This window comes from Trachinotus anak, unplaced genomic scaffold, assembly GCF_046630095.1.
Source record: "Trachinotus anak isolate AG129_WGS33_773 ecotype Australia unplaced genomic scaffold, CSIRO_AGI_Tana_v1 ptg000021l, whole genome shotgun sequence".
Lineage (NCBI taxonomy): Eukaryota > Metazoa > Chordata > Actinopteri > Carangiformes > Carangidae > Trachinotus > Trachinotus anak.
In genome coordinates, this window is record NW_027273872.1 from 9953828 (window position 1) to 9977547 (window position 23720).

At 39.1% G+C, this 23720-nt stretch overlaps 1 protein-coding gene across 2 annotated transcripts; it reads left to right on the forward strand.

Annotated features, from left to right (window-relative positions):
* Nucleotides 1–5339: 5339 nt before the first annotated feature.
* Nucleotides 5340–23366, forward strand: npm1b (nucleophosmin 1b). 2 transcript variants are annotated; one of them, XM_071457499.1, is made up of 11 exons: nt 5340–5431; nt 5749–5831; nt 6933–7052; nt 7296–7389; nt 7632–7723; nt 7951–8015; nt 8182–8254; nt 13581–13679; nt 18306–18401; nt 18493–18567; nt 19737–23366. In XM_071457499.1, exons 1-11 carry the CDS (start codon nt 5383–5385, stop codon nt 19788–19790), a joined length of 900 nt encoding a protein of 299 aa, XP_071313600.1. In that variant the 5' UTR covers nt 5340–5382; the 3' UTR covers nt 19791–23366. The 2 variants fall into 2 exon arrangements, with proteins under 2 accessions (XP_071313600.1, XP_071313601.1); XM_071457500.1 differs by having other exon boundaries at nt 5365–5420; nt 19737–19941.
* Nucleotides 23367–23720: the final 354 nt, after the last annotated feature.

Consider the following 23720-nt stretch of genomic DNA (forward strand, 5'->3'; position numbering starts at 1 on the left):
AATGGGCCTCGCCGCTCACCACCCCTTCTCATCCACATCGAATCACTCGATTTCTTTAAGCATAACGTTGGCCCCTTGTTAATCTTGGCCGTGCCTGCTACTGCCAAGATTGCCTGTCACAGGCCTCTAAGACAGACCTGTGTTTCACAAACTCCAGGGTAAACCTCTTGTGCCTTTTGTTTGGATTTCACAGGCATCTGCCTGCTGGTCTAAGCCTTCGCTCAGGGCAAGTTGATGATGTGGTTCGAAACAGCTGTCTGCAACTGCATCCAACCTCAACAACCCTCTGCTTTCCCTAAAACACAGGGTCTATGTTTAGTCAGTTTTTCGGGCGTCTTGCCTGGTTGGGATCCTGTCAGTATCAGACAGTTCTCCAGGTGACGCCTCCTCAACCCCCATTTCCTCCGCTCCCTGCCGCTTCTTTCATCTCTCTGTCTCGGATGCCTTGAAGACGTGACTTGGCCCATTTTCGAAAAATTCCTCCCTTTTCTGTTTTCAAAACCACGCATTGTGTTTTACTACAGGTGCTTAAAGATTTTTTCTCCTCTCCTGTCATGGCTCTGAAGTGTTTTTTTTTTTTTTTTTTCTTCTTCTTCTCTCACCCCCTCTCTGTCGCCACCACAGAGCCCTTTCCTTATCCAATAAAATGTCACCACACAAGATGAACAGGAGCAAGAAGCTCGGGGTATATCAGACTTCCTATCAAACACTTTGTTTTGAACAGGGGCAACAAAAAAACTATTCAGCGCATAACTCTGTGTTGTGTTCTGTGTCATGCTCCGTCTGCTCCCATCATTTGTTTCCATTCTTGAGAAACACAGTAAACATTTAAGTCATTATGAGACAGCTGTTAAAGTTTCACTGATGGGGTGACCTGAGCACTGCCAACACTGGAAGATTGATTCCTAAACACACAGTGACAATGACACGAGTGCCACAGGAATGATTCCTAAAACCTGGAAATTTGTTAGGATTGTAGCACCTCCAGCTCCCTTGTCCCAAAGTGTATGGGTTTTTTTTAATGGGCTTTTCGTAGATGGTTAAAATAAGGTCGAGATATTTTCACATTTTTTTCTACATACAATAAATACCCCATTCGTGATTTCTTTGAGCTTTTATGCTTGTTTAAAAAAAAAAAGTGAAAAATGAGGCTACAGAGGTTGTCGAGGACGTTAAACATCATCTTGCTGAACATGAAAAGCCTTTGCAAACTAGCACTAACTTTGTAAGAGGAAAGGCTTTTGTAGGTAAGAACTAAATCAAACTGAAAAGGAAGTTTAGCTGTGGTGACGCTGAAGTCATGTGACTGTGGTGTTGTTCTTTGATAGCTGAACGTTAGCTTTTCACTTCTGAGGATCGTATTAGGCTTTTGGCTTAATTAAGTGGCGTCCATTTGTGAAGATTATCCCGCTGAACAAAAAGTGTCAGTATAATAAACTTTCGTTTGTCATAGACCTTTTTTTCTGCAGTAATCCAAAAAAACCCTAGATTTTGGGATGAGGGAACCAGGGTGATGCTAACATACGGGTGAACCTGCAAAAATACGGCATCCCTGTGGCACTCTATACATACTGATTATACAGATCATAGTGTCCAATACTGATACTTGGCTGTCAGATAACTGAGGTGTTCAATAATTTGTCTTTTGCTACATAAACATGATAAATCTTTTTATATTTCAGTTCATAAATGATGATTCAGTGTTGTAATCCCATGTCCTGGGTGGTTTGTACTGTGTATAACAGGCAAGATAAATAAGAAAAAGCCTGTGATCGTGCACATTTGGCACAAAATACGGTTCAAATTTCAGTCACTTAACCTAATCCTGATAATGACTTTATTCAGTGATTCAATGTATTCATCTTCTTTGGTGGCACATTCACTGATATACACAGAGCAGAGCATAAGTCTAGCAGTGTTTAGATAAAGATTAGCTGTAGTTTACTGAAGAGCCTGGTTGATTTCATAGGTTTATTTAACTCTGCAGTACGTCCATAATTGTGCAATACATGACAAAGTTTTTTTGTTGTTTTTTTTACTGGATAGCAGGTGGAATAATATCAGTCCAAACAACTGTTTTCGGACTATGACAGCTGCTCTAGCCCCCAGATTTTGGAGGGAAGGAGCCACCTCACCCTGCCAAACTCTATTAGATCACTGCTAATGTGCTGACATGAGAGGCTCTGTTGACAAAAGGCTTTTACGGTTCTTGACTTTAAAACACTGCTACAGCCTGATAATTTGAGTTACTTGGAGAACAGCGTGGGCGTGTTGCAGAGGAATTCTGCTGTGGACGGATATTGACATTTACTGCCCTACAACCTACCTATGTTTAATGATCTGTAGAGTTCCCCCCACTGATGTTTGGTCAAGTGTGAAGTATTCATAAACAGGTTTTTACTTGCGGATGAAACCAGAGTTGTGAAAATCTTGAAGTGGGCACAAATTCAATTCAATCAGTGAAATGAAAACATTTACGTCATGGTATTTTTTAACCTATTCACTGATAATCAACATAGTGACACAGAAGCACAATGCGCTGGTGATAGATGCAATAATCCTGCATCATTTGGTTTTGTTGTTTAGTCCTCAAGTGTGTAATGGCTCAGGAAACAAGTTTCAAAATATTGTTCTTCATGATTTCATTTGGCTTCTTTTAATTCATATGATGTAAACCTCCTGAGTGGAGACTTTCTGTTTCAAGTGATGGTAACTGGTTTGACTATAGACAGATTTTGTTTTCGAATTAAGAGGCCACTAGGAAGCAAATCTGGTTGAATGCCGTCAGTCTTAGAAACTTAGTTTTTATTGCTATAAATTCAAATTAAACCCCTCAAAAGTCATCAAATGTTAGCATTTTTAATTAAAAATCTATAACAAATGAATCAATAGAGTGGACAATATCTAACAAAATATTCATATGGGGTGGAATAACCTTATAGTACTGTAAGTTATAGTTCAATGTGATTATTACTGAACAACTTGTTGGCTGTTGTAGCAGGAAAATCCTGGAGCACGGAGTCACTTCCAGCTGAGTCAAGTGAGGAACAAGGATCTTTCAGCAGTGACAGAAACTTCAGAACTAACTCAACCTGGTGACGTGGCATGCTTTCATGACTCTCTCTCTCTCTCTCTCTCTCTCTCTCTCTCTCATATGTACACACACTCGTGCACATACTTGATCACACATGCATGTACAAACAGTTGTATGTCTGCATATGAGAGTCCATAGGGACAAAAAGCAAGCATGCACATACTTACACACAAAAAGCTGCACAAGCACACAAAGATATGAATATATTCCCATTAACACAAGTGGTAAGGAGAAGCCAGGTTAGCACTGCAAGCGCTGGTAAGAACGAATCCTTTAGCTTTGATGCTGAGATTGACTTTCATGTTAAATTTGGCCATAATGGCAACAAATTGTAGTGTAACTGGAAACAAATACCTAACATTTTTCATAAAGAATATAAAATATATACTTACATCTGAAACAGGCTGTGTGGCGATAGAGAGAAGATGAAGTGAATGGTACAGTAAGTAAACATAAAAAAGCAACATCTTATATCCCTACACCTTCGGGAATCAAGTGCAAGGCAAATGTCTTGAGGAAGTACATGTGCATCAGCGTCATATCGACCATGAGAAAGGATCTGCAGACATGTCCTGGCAGTGTGTGACACATTTAAGCTTTCTCAAGCTTTCAGGCATGCATGAAGACGACTCATTCCTTTTGGATAATACTGGTACTGTGGCCCAGTGACTCAACACCTGCTCAGTACGGGCCAGATACTGACACACGATGAGGCCCTTATTAAGGTTAGAAACACACTTCCCCGTTTAGCAACTCGGCTGCTGTTTCATAATTAGATTGCTGACGTTTGGTTTAAGGTGCCTGAGATCTTTTCTCTTGCATCAGAAATCAATTAATGTCAAGTTGGAAGACTGGAGGTGAAAGGCTGCTTCTCTGCCTGTGACAAATGCCGTCAGTGTTGAACTAGAGAGGTCAGAACAACGTGCTGGGTAAGCAGACTGTCCAGCTACTGAACTGTCAAATAAATGAATACATAATAATAAAGTAGGTACAATAAAGGGATGTTTTAGCATTCCTGATCTTTCAGCAACATATTCAATTAGTCAGCTGATTTATATTTTACTTTTAAATTAAAAGAGAATATTTGGTCATAATTCAAATCACCAAACCATGAAGAGGAATGTTTTCATACACATACAAGTGTCCCTGGTGCTTTCCCTAAAACAAACCCTTGCATTAATAAAATTATTCATTATGCAGTTTGGAAAGTTTCATAAATTCATTTCTCCTGTGCTATCTGATCCTGCAATGGCTCTCCATGTTATTATCAATATTTTTAACAACCACAGTAGACTCTTCAAAGACTGCAACTGCCCCCAGGGCTGGACTTTTAATATCACTGACCAAAGGCCTCTTTTATTTAGTCCAAACAGCACACTAAGTGATGAACATAAGGGAGAATGTCCCAGTGTTAATATAAAAGCCATTATGCTTATTTGAGGAATCAGTTACAGTGCACGGAATAAAAAGAAACATATAAATGTATAAAAAAACATGCAGCTAGTCAGTAAAGTGATGAGGGCAGGCAATGAATATAGATTCATTGTGTAGGTATTTTCATCACTCGCCCATGCAATTCAAATGACGCACCCTGTCACAGCTACTGCCCAGCTGAAGCAGTGACTGACAGTCAAACATGTGAACATGAGGATGCTTATTTACCATCTCTGCCGCCATCTTGTTGTCTGTCTTGATCAGACCTTTTTTTGCACAATTTTCTTTTTCTCTCTGAGTATGGATTGTGGCTAACGTGTTATTATGTGATATAATTTGCTGGTGGATGAGTATTGTACTATTTTGTGTATATTTATTATTTTGTGTATTTGAATTCATCTGTCCAGGAAACATTTTTTTTAGTGTTGATAAATGATCATGGTCCCTGTCAATAAACTAATTAAATAAAAGAAATGAATAAATTAATTAAGGCAACAATATAGAGTATATAGGCTATAGGCCTATTAGATTTTCACTACCTATATACAACATTTACACAGGCACTATCCTTAGCATTATGATCCTAGATTTACTGTAGTTACTGTGTGTGTGTGTTTGTTTCTGTGTTCACTGCTCTGGGCTATTGTATTTTCCAAATTTGTTTAATCTCAATCTATAAAACGACAGCGCCATCTTGTGTTCATCGTGTAGAACATTCAGTTTCCTTCGTCCCGCCTCGTCTCTAATTCTATTTGCTCAAATGTTTTCGATCCTCGGTGACGTCGTTCTTCCTCATTGCCTCGGTGATGTGTCCGTCAAACCAGTTTACGGAAGTGTCGCCACCCACTTCAAAGATGGAGGACGATATCTCAGACTTGAGCCGACCACAAATGTACTTGTTTGGTGAGCTCGCTTACTCTGACAAACCTACAATTATTCGGTCGCACAATCAGAATTACTACATCGTTATCATGCACAAATAGCCATTTGACATTTTGAGAGGGAGGAAGTTAGCTAAATAGCTTGCTAACCTGTTTACCCCCACTCGGCGCCAATTCAGCTCTTTTGTTAGCTAGCCGAGCAAGGCACGGGGCTGCATAAGCATGGCAAAGAGTAAACCCCGGTATCTCCAGTACTTTTATGACTTTGTGTATGTCGTTCAAGATAAGTGCAAGCACAAGATTAGTTACGCGTTTGCACGTCTGTCTTTCCCCCCCAAGGTTGCACCCTTAAATCGGACAAACGGGAGTTCAAAGTTGACGTAGACGACGATGATACGGAGCAACAGCTGTCACTCAAAGCAGTAAGGAAGACACTTTCCATTGCACGTAGAGTAGCTGTTCCAGCAGAATTACTCGACTGGAAGACGTGTTTCAAAGGGAAACATTATTAGAGTTAAATATATGCAACCATTAGCGTAGTTAGCCCTACTTGTATTGAGCCTCTGTCCGTTTGTCTGTTTCAATTTGCTTTACTGGCATGAAATGTTAAGACATCTGTGTTGCCAAAGTAATAGAAAATCATGCACGAAAGGAAGACAAACAGTGGTCAATGTAAAACAAATTACCGCTATATGAAAATAGAGAAAGCAACAGTGTTTGAGTGCTGTTGTACCTAAGATGTACATCCACTCTGATTTTGCAAATACATCAGGTCAGAAGGTCAGTTTAGAGTTTGAGCATCCCCCGGCAAATTACATATGATGTTGATTTTTGAAGTAAAAGTAAATACAACCCCTGCAGCAAACAGACATTAAAAATGAGCCTTTTTAAAATGTTAGCACACCAATACTTTTTATTTTGTGCAGAAGTTTACTAAATGTTATAAGTGCTGGGGCGAAAGGTGGAAATATTCTGTTTCGGGGTTCTGTGGCAGCTGGTGGCACAGAGGAGCTGCTCAGGTAGATGTGAGAAAATTTAAGCACATTCTGTCCTGCAGTCAGTCAAGAAAGTGAAAGTGAAAAGAGGATTCTTCTCTCCTCTTCTAAGACAAGAATTTTCTAGAATGTGAACTAAGGAAAAGCAATGAAATTCCCAAAAAATTCAGACTGCCCTATAAAGGCTGGGCTCTAATTTTAAAAGGTGTACCCTCAAATGTTTGCTATCGTTACTGAGAAAATGACAGCTCATAGTTTACCGTTCGGTTAATCATTCATATAAACACTTTCATTAATTAGATCATTATTAATCAGTCAAACTGGAACTGTAGTCTTCAGCTGGTATTACCAGGTATTTCAGAAAAGTGGAGGCAGAAATCTTGTTAGAAAACCTTATTAGAAAAAAAATGAAGAAACATGAAGTTGGTCAGTTGAAACCTGTGTTTATCGTGGTGCATCAGGAGCGTGATGACGTGGTGGTGGTGGTGGTGGTGGTGGTGTAAAGAATCAGCTGTGCTGCTGTTGCAGGTGTGTCTGGGAGCTGAGGCTGAGGATAAGTTCCACATGGTGGAAGTCGAGGGCCTCACTTATGATGGGAAAAAGACCAAAGTGCCACTGGTTGTCCTGAAGCCGTCCGTCCTGCCATCTGTGAGTCAACGGCAACACTGACAGAATTTTGTGAAGCATTTAAGGCACTGCTCACTGATATATATAAAGACTATAGTTCAGTTTTCAGACCCTTTTAAGCTCAACAAAATAACTAAAACTGAGAACACCTAAATAACACAGATACTACACTGTATAATTATTCTTATTGTTAATTATTATTTATTATTATTATTTAAAAAAATCTTATGTTGTAGTTATAATTGTTTCTGTTATATTGTCCAGATGAGTTTAGGTGGCTTTGAGATCACTCCTCCAGTTACCTTCCGTCTCCAGTCTGGCTCTGGACCAGTTCACATCAGTGGGCAGCACTTTGTTAGTGAGTATTAGTGCAACAGCTGTTACTGCTGTAGTTGCCTTTCTGTCTGCTAGAATTACAGACACACACTTGCAAACTGTGACTTAGGTTACAGTTCACTACATCATTAAAATGAAGTATTCACCTACTCAACATCATGTAAACTAGTGAGTCGGTAGCTCTGCCTTCCCTGTCAGTGAAGTTAATGGAGTCTTGTTTTAGATCTTTAAAACATGAACTGGTAACCAGTGTTTGTTTTGTAGGTGTGAAGGATTCAGAGGATGAAGAGGAAGAGAACAACACGTCACCAGTGAAACGACCTGCAGGCCTGATGTCGGGGAAGAAGCCTCCGTTGGTAGGGACCTCAGTTTGTTCTTTCAATTCATTTGGCAACAGAGCTCTCCTCTTTTTTTTTTTTTAAATAATGAGGTTTCATTTTTGAACTGTATTTATTTTAATTTCAGATAATAAAAAAAAAGAAAGAAAACTAAATTGTGTTTTAAAGGTTTCTCAGGCTATGTTGGTTATTTGCAATTTGTTTTTAAAATTTGAAGTTTTTCTGATCATTTATTTTTCTTGTAGAAAAAACTTAAGATGGATTCTGACGATGATGATGAAGAAGACAGTGACGAAGATGATGATGATGAGTATGTATTATTATTATACTTTTTCAGTCACATATATCTGTATTTATTTGAATCAGAGGCACATATAATAAAAGGAATCATTTTATTTTCCACTTTTTTCTAGCATTTGTCATACTGGTTTTTACGTAACCTGACCTCAGTTTTATTCTTTTCTTCATTTTTGTAGTGATGATGACGATGATGACAGTGATGAAAACGTTGCGAAGCCTCAGAAAAATGTCGGAAAAGAGCATGGAAAAGTAAGTGTGGTCTGTTTGTTTGTTCAATAGATAGATACTAATAAAATTGAAACTTTGGCTGTACCAGCAGCTGCAGGGTTTTACATCACATGTAGCAAAACACTTGTGTCTTTAGAAGCCAACATAAGCCATTATTAAACACTTTTCACCAATCACTGCCATGCATGACCTAGTTGACCGTCATGACAATACACCAACATACCAATCCAGAGCTCCTGTGGAGCAATTTATTGATGCTCTGGAGGATTTACTCAGTTTGCTTCATCTAAAACAATATCATTTGAAACAGCCCAAAGTAACTAAACTAATGCAGCATTAACTGCAAAACAAACTGCAACATGATTTGTAGGTATTTTAAACTTGTTCTGAAGCAAAATAGGGGAAAAACTCTGAATGGTTATGGGTATAAAGGGATGATTGTTTTGATTTGATATGCACCACAAGTTTGGAAATCCTATAGTAACTAAATGAGTCAAAACTGATGCTCCTTTCATCTGTTCTTTGAGGGTTTGAAGACCAAGGAATTTAAAGAGCATTAAAAATTTAGATACTGTTTGAACAACAATAAATAGACTCAAATTAGTTTTTTTTTCTTGTCATTTGAGATATGTTTTAAACATGTGTAAAAAGCCAAGAAACCTTTCTGTTTATTTTTATTCATTCGTGTACTGTTTTGACTCCTTTTCTCCATCACCTTCACTGTTCAAACCAAACTAAATGTCCTTGTAGGTCACCAAACTTTTTCACACTAGATTGTATTTGTTTGGAGTGTTTCCAATCCTCTGTTGTCCACAAGGTGTCAGGGCAGCCAAGGGCTTGCCCTCAGATTTCTTTTGTGTAAAGGGAATTTGTCTGTGTTGCTGGAGTCTGCCCACTCCCCTTTAGTTTCTACCACATCATTTAAACTCCCACAGACTGTACCCTATAGTAGCATTTAGTTTCAGCAAGCCCTTCCCATTCCTGCACTCACTGACCGTCCGGCTTTTTGTATGAGACAAGACGTGGAACTTTTTCATCCTGTTCGCTCATGTACCCACCTGTTTTCCCTGAGTAAAACACAGGGTCTGTGTGGCGTAATGATCGGATTTCTCCTCTGTAATCTGCTTGAATTCTCACCGTCTCACCAACAAGACAGCACTATGTTATCCTCCACACACACACACACACACACACACACACACACACACACACACACACACACACGCTGTCAGATGTACTTATATACATTATAGACATGTACACTGAAATGTTTAAGTACACATATACATTTGCAAAAATGCACTCAGTCTGCAAACATTAACAATATGCATCTACAGTGCACGTGCAGAGAAGCTTTCTTCTCACACGCACACACGCACATGCACACGTACACACATGCACCAGTTATGGGAAAAATCTTCCCCCCATTTTTCTGTAACACTGCATATCTTTGTCCCTCTGTCATCCCACTGTTAATATGATTGCTCCTTTTTATCGTCTCTCATGCCATTTCAGCTTTGCACCTGGCCTTTGCCTTTGAACACTTGTTTTGCGTGTTACCACAATCACTTGCAAGTGTGGGGGTGCATGTGTGTATCTGCCTCATTTTTACATTTTTTTTTTTTTTAAACGCGGCATCCAAGTGCAAACTGTGCCAGGCAAAAGATCAAAGCAGGGCAGATGCGCATACCTGCGACGTGAGTGCCGATCCTTGCCTCCGGGTCAGATGACAGCTGAGCATTTCTGTCACCTGTTGATTTATTCTGTTGTCTTCTCCTCCAGTTTCTCCACCTTCTGTGCCCCCCCTTCTCCCTTATGACCTTAATCCTTTTCTTCACCCCTCTTCTCTTTAGCTCCATAGCTGTCCTGTCTCATTCTTTAGTAATGAAGGCACTAAGTTCTAGGAAGCAGGGCTGGGAGCATTTATGTTTTTTTTTTGTTTTTTTTTACTGCTAATTCAGCCAGATTTCAATACAGCTTTCTTTCTTTTTTGTCATATTCCACCTCAGCACAGTTTTGAGTACATAGCAAAATCTGTTTTTCGTTCACATATAGGAAATCTGGACAACTTTGCAAATTTTAGTCTGGTACGAAATGGTGCTAAATAACATACTGACTGTTGTATTGACACATTTTCAAGCACCTAGTCTGAGCTCAATTTTAGGCTCAATTACACCCAGCTGTAAGTGTGCTTGGGTTGATTTTTTTGGTCACATATGACACAGGTTTGAAGTTTTCTGCCTTGTGCGGAGAGAAAACACGTTTTATAGAGTTGCATAATTTTCTGTTCTTATTTGGACCAGATTGGATGTTTCAAAATAAGATCCTGAGGCATATGGCCTACATGTGACTTGTATTTAGATGGTGGAATTGTAATTTGACAGCATTGCCTTGACAAGAAAATCATCATTACTTCAGACAACTATCATAATTTTGGCATTTTTGGAACAGCCTGGCTGTGTTGGCATTGAGAACAATACACACCGAAGTAAAAAAGAGAGACAATGTTTACTAAATCAGATTTAAGGAGTCCTTTGTTCAGTCAAAAACAGCAACAGCACCTTTGTAAAACAGGATCTTTACCCAGGAACCTGGGAATCTCTCTAGGAACTCATAACCCTTACCTGTGTTTCAATCACTGGGATGAATTTTTTTTTCTCCTGGGCCATAGTTCATGTCTCCAACAAATCTTTGCTCCCGTGATAGAACTTTCTGATAACACAGGAACCTGGACTATGAGTTTGCAGGGCTGAATGTCTCTGACTACTCCAACACAGGTTTGGTTACCTCGACAACTAGTAGTCATTAACTCAAGCCATTGGTCGACTATTTGTCACACATTATGATATTTATTTAGTTAATTAATTATATATTTTTGGAGGGCTGAGAAAGAATCTTATAAGTAACATTGCTAAAACTCTACTAAGAGAAATACAAAACTGTAATAAAAGGCAGGAGAACATTAGAGCGAGTGGCCATGCTAAGTGTCTAACATTAGGCTACGTACATGTTTCATATAATAAACCATCTTTGAGGTCAGCGAATGAGTTTGAATGTCACCTTCTGCCGGTCGTCCTTTAGCCTCTCGAAATGATCCCACGCTTTGGATTCCAGTTTGAGATGTGTAATTACTGTAACAGACTGTCCTGGGTTTACTATGTGCTGCGATATTTGAGGTAGTGTGTCGCCAAAGAGTTGCTGTAAGACAGGAGTTCTTGTCGGAGTCCCGCTTGTGACACACTTGTGTTAGTAAAAGTAAAGAAGTTGTTGCTGCTGTTCATCATACTACGTCTCCGTGTCCTGCATATTAGTTTATTACTAAATATGCCCAGTTAGATGAAGCCAAGACGCTGAGTCACAGTACTGTCTAATAACTGCAGGGACCAGTCGTGTAAACAGTGTATGCCCAGGTCTGACTGAGTGACACTTCCTATGGAGTTACATTTTTTTTCCCCTGTGACCAACTAACCAATCAAAACCTGGTGACTAAGACATGACAACTCATCAACTGCTGTTTGGTTGACTATCAGGGGCCAGCCCTAAACACAAGGCCTGACACTGCTACACCCTCTCAGCAGTATTCATTCAGACTGTGATCACTGGGACTTGTGATAGAAATGTATTATAATGTGATCGTTAAGCAATGGTAATGTTGCATAATTATCTATATAGTACAGATAAGTGTGTGTAAAATATATAACTTAACTATACTATTCTGAAAAAGAGATAATGGGGTTACATTCTAAAAGAGTCCAGTAAACACTCAGCAGATCTTCAACCAACATTAAAGACTAACTTCTGTGGCAAACCTCTGGACCGACCTCTGGACAGTACAGGACAATACCATGACATTTTAATTAGTCACATACAAAAATTGTGTCACAATTTCCTGATTAATGTTTACCTAAACTTCACTTCACTTCGCTTCATGGTAAAACTAATTGTTGGAAAAAATGAACACAGTAACAAGAGACAGCCACTCAAATAATATCTTTTAATGTCATACTGAACACATATACTCACGTGCATCCATTTAAGGGTCCTCTGTATGTTGATATCGTTCTGATTTTTTTTTTAAAAAGCTTTGAAACAGCCTCCCAGCATCTTGTGTTACCAGGCATTGCTCAAGGAAATTACATGTGTAATTGCCTTGTAGCAGTTATGTCAACACAGGCAATTACACTTCTAGCCCCTTCCAAGGTGATTGCAAGGAAAGGGTTGGTGCTCAGGAAATGCAGGTACTTGCCTCGGCTATTACAAGGTAATTACACAGGTGCCTGAGAGCAGTGGAAACCTGACGGGAAGGCCTTCAGTGTGGAGAAGAACAATGATGGGTCATTGGGGTACTAAGTATCTGATCAGTGAGAAATTACCAAGTATGTTTAGAGTTTACTCTGTAATTTCATATAGCACTGGTACTTGGAGATAATTGCTGTTTTGGTTACGAATCGTTCCTGATTTTTTTGTTATGTTTTTAGTACAGATGGATTAACCTTTTACTGAGATTAGAATACATTATTAATTCTGAACATTAGTGCTGCCACCTCTCCTTGAGCTTTAAAATGACTTGATGCTGTTTTCCTTGCTGATTTTTGTTGCACAGTGTGGATTCTTTTTTGTCTTTAAAAGTTAAAGTGCATTTTAAATTGGTCTACATGTGCAGCATTGATATTACTATGATGCTACAGAGGTGAGAGAAAATAATATGAACACCTCATGGCAAAATACTTAATTTTATATAAATTAGCCACAAATGGAAACAGATGTGGTTCACTTTATGTTAAATGCCAATTATAATTTGTCAGCTATAGAAGAGGCCTGACAATCAATGCTTTGATATGGGAGTTTTCAAAATAACATAACAGCACTATCTGAAGTTATTTTAATATCCAACATAATGTGGAACAGACTGAATGTCGCAAATTGACAATAGGAATCACAATCATAGTCTAACATTAACCAACAGGGATATGATAAAAAGATACAGTATAAAGGCGGTTGTTAAGTGTAGAAATGGGCTAGCAATCTAAACAGAATGACCTTTGTAGGAGTGTTTTCAGTTTTAATTCAGTGCCCTCTAATTTAGTCGAAGCACTTTTTCATGAAGCACATACTGGTGTTTGTTGCTCATCTGACAGTTGGTTGTTTCCTGTGATTAATGTTCTGAGCTTTAAATACAAAGACAGTGTTCTGCTTGGTGTTTTATCATCTCTGTTTTACATGTTTTAGGAACATTTCAGCAAAGCAGACTGAATTTAACTGGTTAAAGCCCGTGTTTCATACATAGGGATGTTACTCTTGAGATATCTCGCTGATGAATCTTGGGTTTGTTTCTTTGCTTTCTCAGAGGCCAGACTCTTCAGCAAAGAAGCCCAACAAGACTCCAGTGAAACAAAACGGCCCTGCAGGGAAACCATCAGGATCAGCAGTCAAACCACAGATCAAGGTATGGAAAGGCTGTATCACCTGCTCAGCTTTGCAAACTTGTGGTTGGCTTGTTGTTATTGAATTAAATGGTTGATAGCCACTGTAGTGTAGAATAGAGATAAAGTGTAAGGTTCAACTGAGAGCCAGTTTTTTGGGCACTGTTTATTGGAAGGGCAGTGCGGGTTTCTAGGTGCAATAAAGGCAGACCTGTGTTTTCTTGTTTTTTTTTGTTTTTTTATTCTTATTTACACAAAATAATGGGACATGGTTAAAGTTTGTTGAGTCAATCCATAAATATAGAGAAAACAATTATGAGAGCAACAAAATTACACCCCTCCCTATAAAATCCCCATTCTACCCTCCATCCTAGGCCTGTTTCTTTTAATGGTTTTTCATTATTTTAGAATTTGTTTGAAAATAACGCAGCTAGATTTGTGTTGCAGGTCAGTTTAGATCTAGACGGAATGGACATTGTCTGTTTGACTGATTAACTGGGTCTGCAGTGATGCCAGACGAGTCAAAGCCAGCAACTCTGTTCCTAATGGAAGACATCATGTCACTCTGTAAAGTAGGCAAAGACACGTTTTAAAGAGGAGTAGACAAAAGAAGTATCCACTTACCTGCTGCCTCAGTCAGAAGAAACTTTGATAGATGTGTGTCATGTTACTGAACATATTGTGTCATAGCATACTGTATCTAGTAAACCAATGAATAAAGCAGTGGAAGCCAGCCAAATTTAAAACATCGCTCTTTGCAAACAGGCATGGACCTCCAACTTTTTACAGTATGTCTGAAGTGACAACTTGATTAAAAAGAAATAAGAATCTTTTTGTGCCAGATGATTTCCTGAAAAGACACAGGGCATCTGTGACCAAGGGTAAGAGTGTGCATTTACTGACATTCACAATTAAAACAGGCACAAAAAAAAAAAAAACCCCTTGGAGAGCTTTGCCGTTACACAAGGAATGTGATAAATGCACATTGCAATTAGCTCAACCTGATAGTTAATTTCTTGAGCGGAATGTCTTGGACAGCCGCCCCTCAAACCCCAAAGCTTGAACTCTGCCTCTCTTTAAGCAAACACACCTGACCTCTAAACGGGTTTCCTGGGGCAAGGTTTAAACCTGCGACCCCTTGGCCTGACCCCACCGTCTTGAGTTGCAGCCACCTTTGATGCCCCCTCCACCCCCACCCCCAACCCCCTGCAGCACACATACAGATCAGGGAATACAAATTGGCAAGCTTCTTTGCAAGTTTACAGATTTAACAGAGCATGTCAGTGTGATTAAAAATGAGCTCTGTTTAGATAAGGTGTTGGCATGCAAATCCTGGCTGCTTGTATGATAAAAACACAGCTTCCGTTATACACACACCGTTGAACACTCACTTGCACATAAGAAAATTGTCATTCCTCATGTATCGTCTTGATAGAAAGCTCTGTGATTTTTATCATGTTAAACTCTAAGCCACAGGGTTGCTAAACTCCTGAGGCTATAGAGGGCGATCCCCCTCAGGGTCAGCGTTGTTGCTGCGTGGGAGAGTGCAGCTAATTCTGTAGTGGCCGTTGTCCAGACATAACACAGTGGCTCTTGAAATGCTCTAGGGGATTAGCCGATGGCGCAGCTGAATTGCCGAAACCGTCCAGCCGGTTTAAACTTTCTGGCCTGTGGAGCTTCGACTACCCCCATTCCCTCTCCACTTCTGCACAACAACTGTTCCCTCTCTCTACAACCTCTTCACACCCCTCACTTCCTGGACACACCTTCTCCCAATTGCTCTCATTACCAGCGTTTGATGTCTGGTGCAGCTTGCGCTTCCAGATGCCCCTGAGGAGCGAGGAAGCGGGCGTGGATGTCTGTTTTTTTCCTTTCCTAAATGCAGGTGACTGGTCATTAGATTGGCTTGTCAGATCTGTTGCCAGTACCGCAGTTTGCACCTCTCACAGCCCAGCATGTAGCTGCACCTTCTTGCGTAACAAGCTCGACATGAGAACCAGCTAACTCGAGTTGTGCTGATCTGAAGTAACTTTATCTCGCAGCTGGTGTCTTGTGATTGATGGGTTTGGAGAAGTCGATGCCTTCAAGCACACGTCACAGTCGTAAAGTTGTTAACCACTTCACTCAGGCTTATCCCAAAAGGGTGTGAGTCATTGTTTTAACGACTGATTGACATGTGTTGCAGCAGGTGCCTATCTTGTTAGTGCTTATTTATTTTTCCTGTGAGTTTAGGGATGTTTTTATCTAACTATGACTCTGCTGGTTGTTGTACATGAAAAATGTCCATAACACCAAACATCATACATACATACATATACTTATCCAAGCCATCAGATTAGAGCCACTGTTCCCAGTGACCTGATGTTTTCCCTAGACATGGGCCCCCAAAGCCCTCATTCCAACAAAATGATAATTACCATCCCAGACAGACCTGATGAGCAAAGGTGTCACAACCATGTGTTTGCACTGGATTGAAGACAAGAGATTGCATCAAATGATAGCGTGCTTGTGATTAAGTTCCATGTCTCGTGGCATCTGTAATCAGTGTCTGGCCCAGATGAAAAAGCTTGCTGGCTTTGTGTGTTTATCAGCTGTTTCAGGTCCACAGCTGTCCTCTGGAAGTAGAGAGCTGCCCGTAAATAATAAATACGTAGTGCATTTGTCTGGCCAGGAGCCAGCAGCATATGTGCTCTTTTTTTGTAGTGTGGCATGTGTGTCAAATTTTTTTCTCCACTTTATACCTTTTGATCTGTGCTATAAAATGCAGATCTCTAAGGGACAGGGACAGATTATTGCATTTTTTGAAAATTAGAGAGATAATTTACTTAAGATCATTCCACTTGTTTTTTTAACCATTTCATGTCTTACCCTGCTATCCAGAGCCTGAAGTTGGAGAACGAGCTCTGAATTTGAACTGGTTCCTCAAGTAGTAGAAGCAGTCATTTTATCAAGAAACATGGTTTTTGATTTACTATATCTGTTCCTAAGTCATCTACTGCACTTTTACTATATCATAGTTGCCCAGTTACAGTCTCTGTGGCATATTGTACATGTCTACAATGTGCAGGAGCATATGGAGCTGCAGGTTTCAGGTGTGGTTAAACTGCACTTGTAAGTTGTGCATGGGAAGGTTTCACATATCTATGTTCTTTATTCTTATTTTAAATAAAACAAATGTCGCATTATAAGATCTTTTATGGCAAATCTGTGTTTATGCACGTTAGCTGAAATCTGCTGAATATGATGGTAGTTTTTGCTAAACCAACATATTTTGGTTTATTTTCTTACTCAAATAATATGACAGAGTTTGGAACTAGGATATGATCAAAACTGGAATGAATGAGCAGCAATCAGAATCAAAAAAGCTTGAATCCAAATAATACTCAAACCCACTTAGAATGGATTCCAGTAGGTGTAAAGACCCAGACCCTGAAATTATCAGTGACATTCTCCAGCCCACTAAAGTGCAGAACCATAGTGGAGAATAGCATAGTGTTTATCAACCAAACAGAACCCCATACACACAAAACTGTTCACTGGCCCCTGAGGTTTTTCTTTTTTTTTTTTTTTTTTTGTCTTGCTCGGTAAAAAACGTTGCTCTATGAATTGCTCCTCTCTTCTTTCAAATGTGTCTCTGGCTATCAATGAAACCCTGCAATTTCACTGGATTCCACACTGGCTTTGCATGTAGGAACAAGCTTCATGACTTGTGTAACATGCAGTCATGGTGTATGGCGTGTGTGTGTGTGTGTGTGTGTGTGTGTGTGTGTGTGTGTGTGTGTGTGTGTGTGTGTGTTGTTGTTGTTGTTGTTGTTGTGTGACATTCAGACACTTCCCTAATCGAGGACCTCTGGGGGCCTCCACTGCCGAGGTCTGGACACACCTGTGGGCCTGCTGGCTCAGTGCTCATGCTGCTCTGTTCTTCACAAACACACAGTCTTTGCTGGTCAAAAGCACATTTTCAGTGTTGCCAAAAAGTTCCTTGGGACAGTTTTGTTTTAGACTTGACCACTTCTAAACAGTAAATAGAGAAGGTGTCATCTTTTCTTGTAGAAGTCATTGACTGTAATGTCATTGAATGTAATGTCACTATAACTTTTGTTGTAAAACAAGCACAAGAACATTAGTTGCACTTTGACCTTTTTTTCCTTTAGTTCAGCTGTTAGGATCTGCCTTCAGTGGAAAAACCCATTTGACAAACACTTTATTGCTCATTGGAGAGTTGGGGCTTGCCCTCTCCTGCTTGCAAACAATAAAAAACATAATTTGTACCTGATGTATTTATATAAAAAAAGATGGTGTAATTAGGCTAGAATTTGTTGTCCTTTCTAATGCTTTTATCCTCTTCCAGCTGGCTGCCCACGCCAAGCCTGTAAACACAGACCTGACTAAATGGGTCACAATAGGGCTGCAGCCCAGACTGGTCAGCGGATGAATTCATCACCAATAACTCAGAATTAGTAATTTTCTGTTGAGTTCAAATGAGAACACAGAAAAGTAAAAAAGTTATAGCTATAAGAGCTGAACCTGGGTAAAAGAAGAGATATAGTTGCATAATATGAAGTTATCTTTCCATCTACAACTCTATAAATCTCTCTCTATTTGACTTATCAATCAGTGTTTCTTATCTGGCTGATATATTTTTTCAGACACCTGCCGCAGGAAAAGACAAACTCCAAGCCGGCCCGTCGAAATCTCCCTCTCTGACTGAGATTAAGAGCAAGTTGTCGACAGCAGCCAAGGAGGTAAGGCTGTCATCCTCTTTTGCAAATTACCACTCTTAATTGAATGTCTGTTGCACAGTTAAGCTGATGATTTAATGGCCTTGTTCGTCAGGGAAAACCCCTACCGAAGACAGAGCAGAAGTTTGAGAACTTCGTGAGGAGTTCTTTTAAAATCTCAGACAAAAAAGTAAGTAACCATGAGTCCTTTGATATGTATATACATATATACTTGATTGGAAACGTAAAAACTTAAGTCTAAGTTTTACATCTTAAGTTTTTACATTTTTAGCTTTTACGTTAAACATGTAACTTGAATGAATGTCCTGCTTTTTGCTTTTATAATCTACATGTTCAGTTTCCTAAACATTTAGCCAAGGGGGCACATTTGCAACAACCTTCATTTTAGCTTAAAGAGCTCTTTTCCCTGATAGATACCCAGGAATCCATTATTGTTAGTCACACACTTACACTGTCCAGTATGCCGCAAACGTCTCTGCAGCACAGTGTGTTCTCTTTGAATTATATTCATTTTGTGTCAGCGGGCTCTTTTGAGATGGAATGGGAGTACACCTGCCAAGGCAAACTCTTTCTTGGTGATTTACTGGGGTGTGTGTCTTTTTTAGCCTTAATGAAGGGACCTGTGGTATGTGGATGGTACCAGTCTCTTTCACATTCAAGGTCTTCGACCAACCCCAAAACAGGGTTTTTCTAAATGCAGGACTTAAATCTTTTCTAATACTGCTTGTCATTTCAGAAGATAAACATCAGCTCCTGCACATTGTTTTGCAGAGCATGAATTAATCACCACAAAACCTATAGATTATTCTAGGCAGTGTATCAGGTAGCAATGCTGTGTTTTCTGTATCTGCAACATCTGTTTGCTGATCAAACGAAAAAGCCTGTTTGAACATTCATTTGTGATTTCATTGCAGTGTTAAAAATGTTAACTGTACAGTTATGAGAGCAGGTGAAAGCTCTTTAGAGCCGAGTGAGGGCTGGGCGGACAAGGAAAAGAGTGGGGGTGGAGTTGGGTTGGGGAGAGCTTGTTGATCCCAGTGTGTAGAAACATCTGTGGAAGTGCTTTGGTTTCATCAGCCAAGGCTGAGATCTGTCAGACCTGGAGCACCTAGTCATATACTCTGGTATGTACTGCTGCCCCCACCCAACCCCTTGTCGCTCCCCAACAGCCCCATCTAAACTCAGCATTCCCACTGGTGAGACACACAAAAGCATGTTGTAGTAAAAGTGAGTCATGTGTCTCATGCTGTATAGCACCTCATTTGGATGATTTATAATTTCTCTGTCTCTTTCTTATTCTGCTGTTATCCCTCCCCCTCTCTTTTACACCTTCCTCAGGTGGTCAAGGACCTCTGGAGTTTTGTACAAACACTGAAGATTGAGAAGAAGTAACAAACCTTGTGCTGTGGAGCATTTGTGTGTTTTGCATCCTGCAGGACATTTAAAGGCACAGTCAGCGAGATTTCCTACTCAGCCTTATTGTGTGATCATTGCTAACTATGGAAGAACTGAGTGCTGACAAAGGGTAAAGCCATTAACGATTCAGGTGTCATTGTTTTTTTTTTTTTTAGATGCGAAGCACCTTCTGGAGCTTGTTTGTTGTCTCTCACGAAATCACTCATTCGTGTTTAGCAGACTGCAGATTATCCACAGGCTGAAACTGTCTGCTTCATCACATGCCAATCTGCACCACCTACAGGAAAGGAAAATAATAGCAGCACCAATTAAGACCTGCAGATGTCTGGATGTCTGTTGGTTTCTTACAGGACAGAAATAGCTGCTGCAATTTCAACACTTGTGCCGCCTGCAGGCAATAAATGTTGCACCTGCAGTTTTTTTTATAGCTGTAATAAATAACAGATATGTAAATTATATGGTAACAACAGAGTTTAAAGTTCAGTATTCAGAGCCCAAAACAGACGGGACAAATACCCTCTTACCCCCTTTTTTTAACACATAAACCAGGTCTCTGTGAGGTTTGCAGCAGAATCAGTAAATATTTTTATGCCACCAGGAATCACCAGAAATAAAAAAAAATCACAAATTCTGCACATGAAGTTCCTAAGATGTGACATAAAATGTCCCAAAAACTATAAAAATGAAAGTAACGGGAGTTGTAACACACATTACCTGCATGTCATAAATACTGTTGAACATGCATGTAGTAGTTCCTTACCTTGCTTGTAGATGGCGAGCTCTGCATGTCTACATCTTACTCTTTACCTGTTGGTGGTGCATGTTGCATTGGAGCTGCAGGCCCAGGACAGCTGGTTCTGCACCTCTGCAGAACCAGGATGAGGGCTGCGCCTGGTTTCAGGTGCTTCGCATCCAAGACAGTGTGTCCTCGTTAAGTCAATAATGCAATAGGAGATATTGCAGAATGTGCCTTTAAATATCTCTACTGTAAACTGATATAAGTCAGAGTCCCATTTCGTGTGAATTTGAGCAGTGTATACAAGGACAGTCAAAACAGCTGATATTGGGGGACAATGTTCTATCATCAACCCGTGATGATGGTTTTTTTCCTGTTGTTTTGTTATTTTCGGTTCTGTCTGGCTTTACATTTGTAGCTTGCAATCATGGTTACAGATCGTACTGTTAATATGTCTGCTTCATTCATAGTGTACAGAAATTTGTTAGTGTTCATTAAGGTTATGTTTTTTTTAACAGTTGTGTGTCTGTTTGTTCATAGCAGCTCCTGTATCACACTGAGATGCAGCAACTGTGTTTTTTTAAGAGTTTGGCCAACAACACCAAGAGAAACGTTTCTGTTTCCTGCCATGGTAAAGTAAATAAGATAAAAACAGACAGCTTACCTTACCTTAGACATTTGGCTAAAATGCAAGCTAGAAACAATATGATCAATACGTCTATGGATGTGAGCAGTTGTAATCTACTACTGTTATATATCTTTACCAGTCAATCTGTTGAGCTGTTTTTTCCAGGAACACACCTGACATTGCGGGATGAGAACAGTGTTATTCTTAATGTTTTTTTGTTGTTGTTATACTTGCAATACAGATGTTTTTAAGCTTACATTAGGTTCAATTTAACTTTCAGAACCTGCAAATATTACAAACCTGCTGACTGGATCAACTTCAGATGGGTTTTTTTAAGAGGATGAATTCATATCAAGCCCATTAACTGTCATGACCTGTGAGGGAATACATTACAGAAACTGATGTGTAGCAACAACACTCATAAGTGCAGTACACAAAACATTTTCAAGAGTGTTATGACCTCTATAAAACCAACACAGATGCGCTGACCAAATTGTTTTTCTTTAAAGTAATATACATTACATACAAAAAGTTAAAAACAAAACAAATAGACTGTTAACCAGCTCCAGGAGTATATTTACGAGTTGGCACTGATACCACTGTATTTCAATGTACTCTACTGCACTAAAAACACATTACAAGCCCATGATCATCACAGGTTATCTTATTTATTACAACATAATCATAAAGTATGTATCAGAAAATTACATCACAGTCACGACATCACCTTTACAGAAACCCCATAAAGAACTCAGCCCCATAACTGTTTGCACTCTTGTCGGCAGTGCTCTGATGACAATAAGCAGGCACTCGCTCTGTGCTTATAATGTGTTTATGATCCTGTATAATGCCTTTTATGAGCCGAATGCTGGCAGTTGGATACCATCCTTAAGCAGGCAGATTACTTGGTTCAGCCGTCCTGTTGTCTGTAAAGGATATTTGACATTTCTTAGGTGTAAACTTTACTACTTCAACAAATTTAGATCGTTAAAGTCACCCTGATAATTTACCAGAATCTAAATGTTAGATTTTGAATATCTGTAGTGTCCTCTTTGTAGTGAGGTTTCAGTAGGAGCGGGTTGCCACCCCTAGGGTTTAGTTTTTGCTTTACGCAAAGAGTCCTTCTGTAATGCTTTTTAATATTTCCTTTGTATCAAACTTTATTAATTTTTTGTCTGTGAGCTTATTTGCAAATACGGCAGCTGAACATTTATATTTTTAAGTTTATGCTTAATCCTACCTTGCTAATAGCTGGTTTTGCAGCTTAGATCTGTTGTTATCATCTTTATTTTAAATGTTGTGCTCTACGTGGTATAGAGGATTTTTTTAATGTTGATTGTAAAACCCCTTTTCAAATGTTTGAAATACTGTCCTGTTCTTAATATTTCAGTTTAGCACTAATGTTTAGTTCATCTTCTATTTAGTTTGTCATTCAACACACTTTTGATTCTGTACTGAATAATTATGAAGCCAGTATCTAAATGTGGCCATGTAAAATACAAAAAAGACAAGATTGTGATCTTTGTTGATGACCTAATGTAATTTTTGGGGGTCATTATTTTTTATTTGATAAGTAATAACAGAAATCTGGTTGAAATTTGGCTTTCAAAAATACAGTTTTCAGCAAAATTTTCTATAATTATCTTGATAGACACACTCAACGGGTTGTTCCTTGTTCCTTTGTTGGACAAACCTTGTTTCAAATCTATTTACAATGCAGCCAGCATGATAAAATGTCACATGTAGAACAGCAATATAAACTTTTCATGGTTTTCTGGGTTTTGAGTAGTTGGTCTACCATTGTAAACAAGATTTATGTATCATTTATACTTTATCAATCCATTGACTCCGTCTGTATTTTCTTACCTACTGTAAAATCAGTATGAAGTGAGAGGCGTCTTCAATTTGAATCAACAAGAAACAAGGCTGAACCAACAAAAGTAGATAAATAAGTACATGTTTGCTGCATGATGTTAATGCTAACTGTAATAAACTGTGTAGTCAAATCTAATTTTGTATGAGAAAGTGACAGGCTTACAAAACTTGTTGAAGGAAATTTTGTCCATTTAGTCAAACTTTATCGATTAGTTCATGCATGACTGCTGATGGTGGATCCATGGTTTGTTGAGATGAACGTAACATGCTTTTTTTTGTATCATTTACCTGAATAAAGTGAATCCAGACAGGCCTTTAGTCACATATTCTGAAGTTTTTTACCTATAGACCTAGAATAGAGAGAGTAGCGAGGTAATATCCAATTTCAGATGAAAGGACTATGAGTATGGTTCAACTAGTTATGGGAGAAATCCTGACCGACATGAATTGACAGGGATCATGATTAATAGAAGACCTTGTTATTGGTATATTGAAAATTCTCCTGGTATGGCTATAAATGTTTTAATTCTGTACTTTTATTTTGTTTTCTTGCATTTTTTTTTTCAACTTTTTTGCCTTTGAGTGTTTTTTTATGATTCCTGTTATTAAGGTGAAATATGCTGCACACTCTTTGTCCTTGAGAACTTGTAAAATTGAAAAACTATCA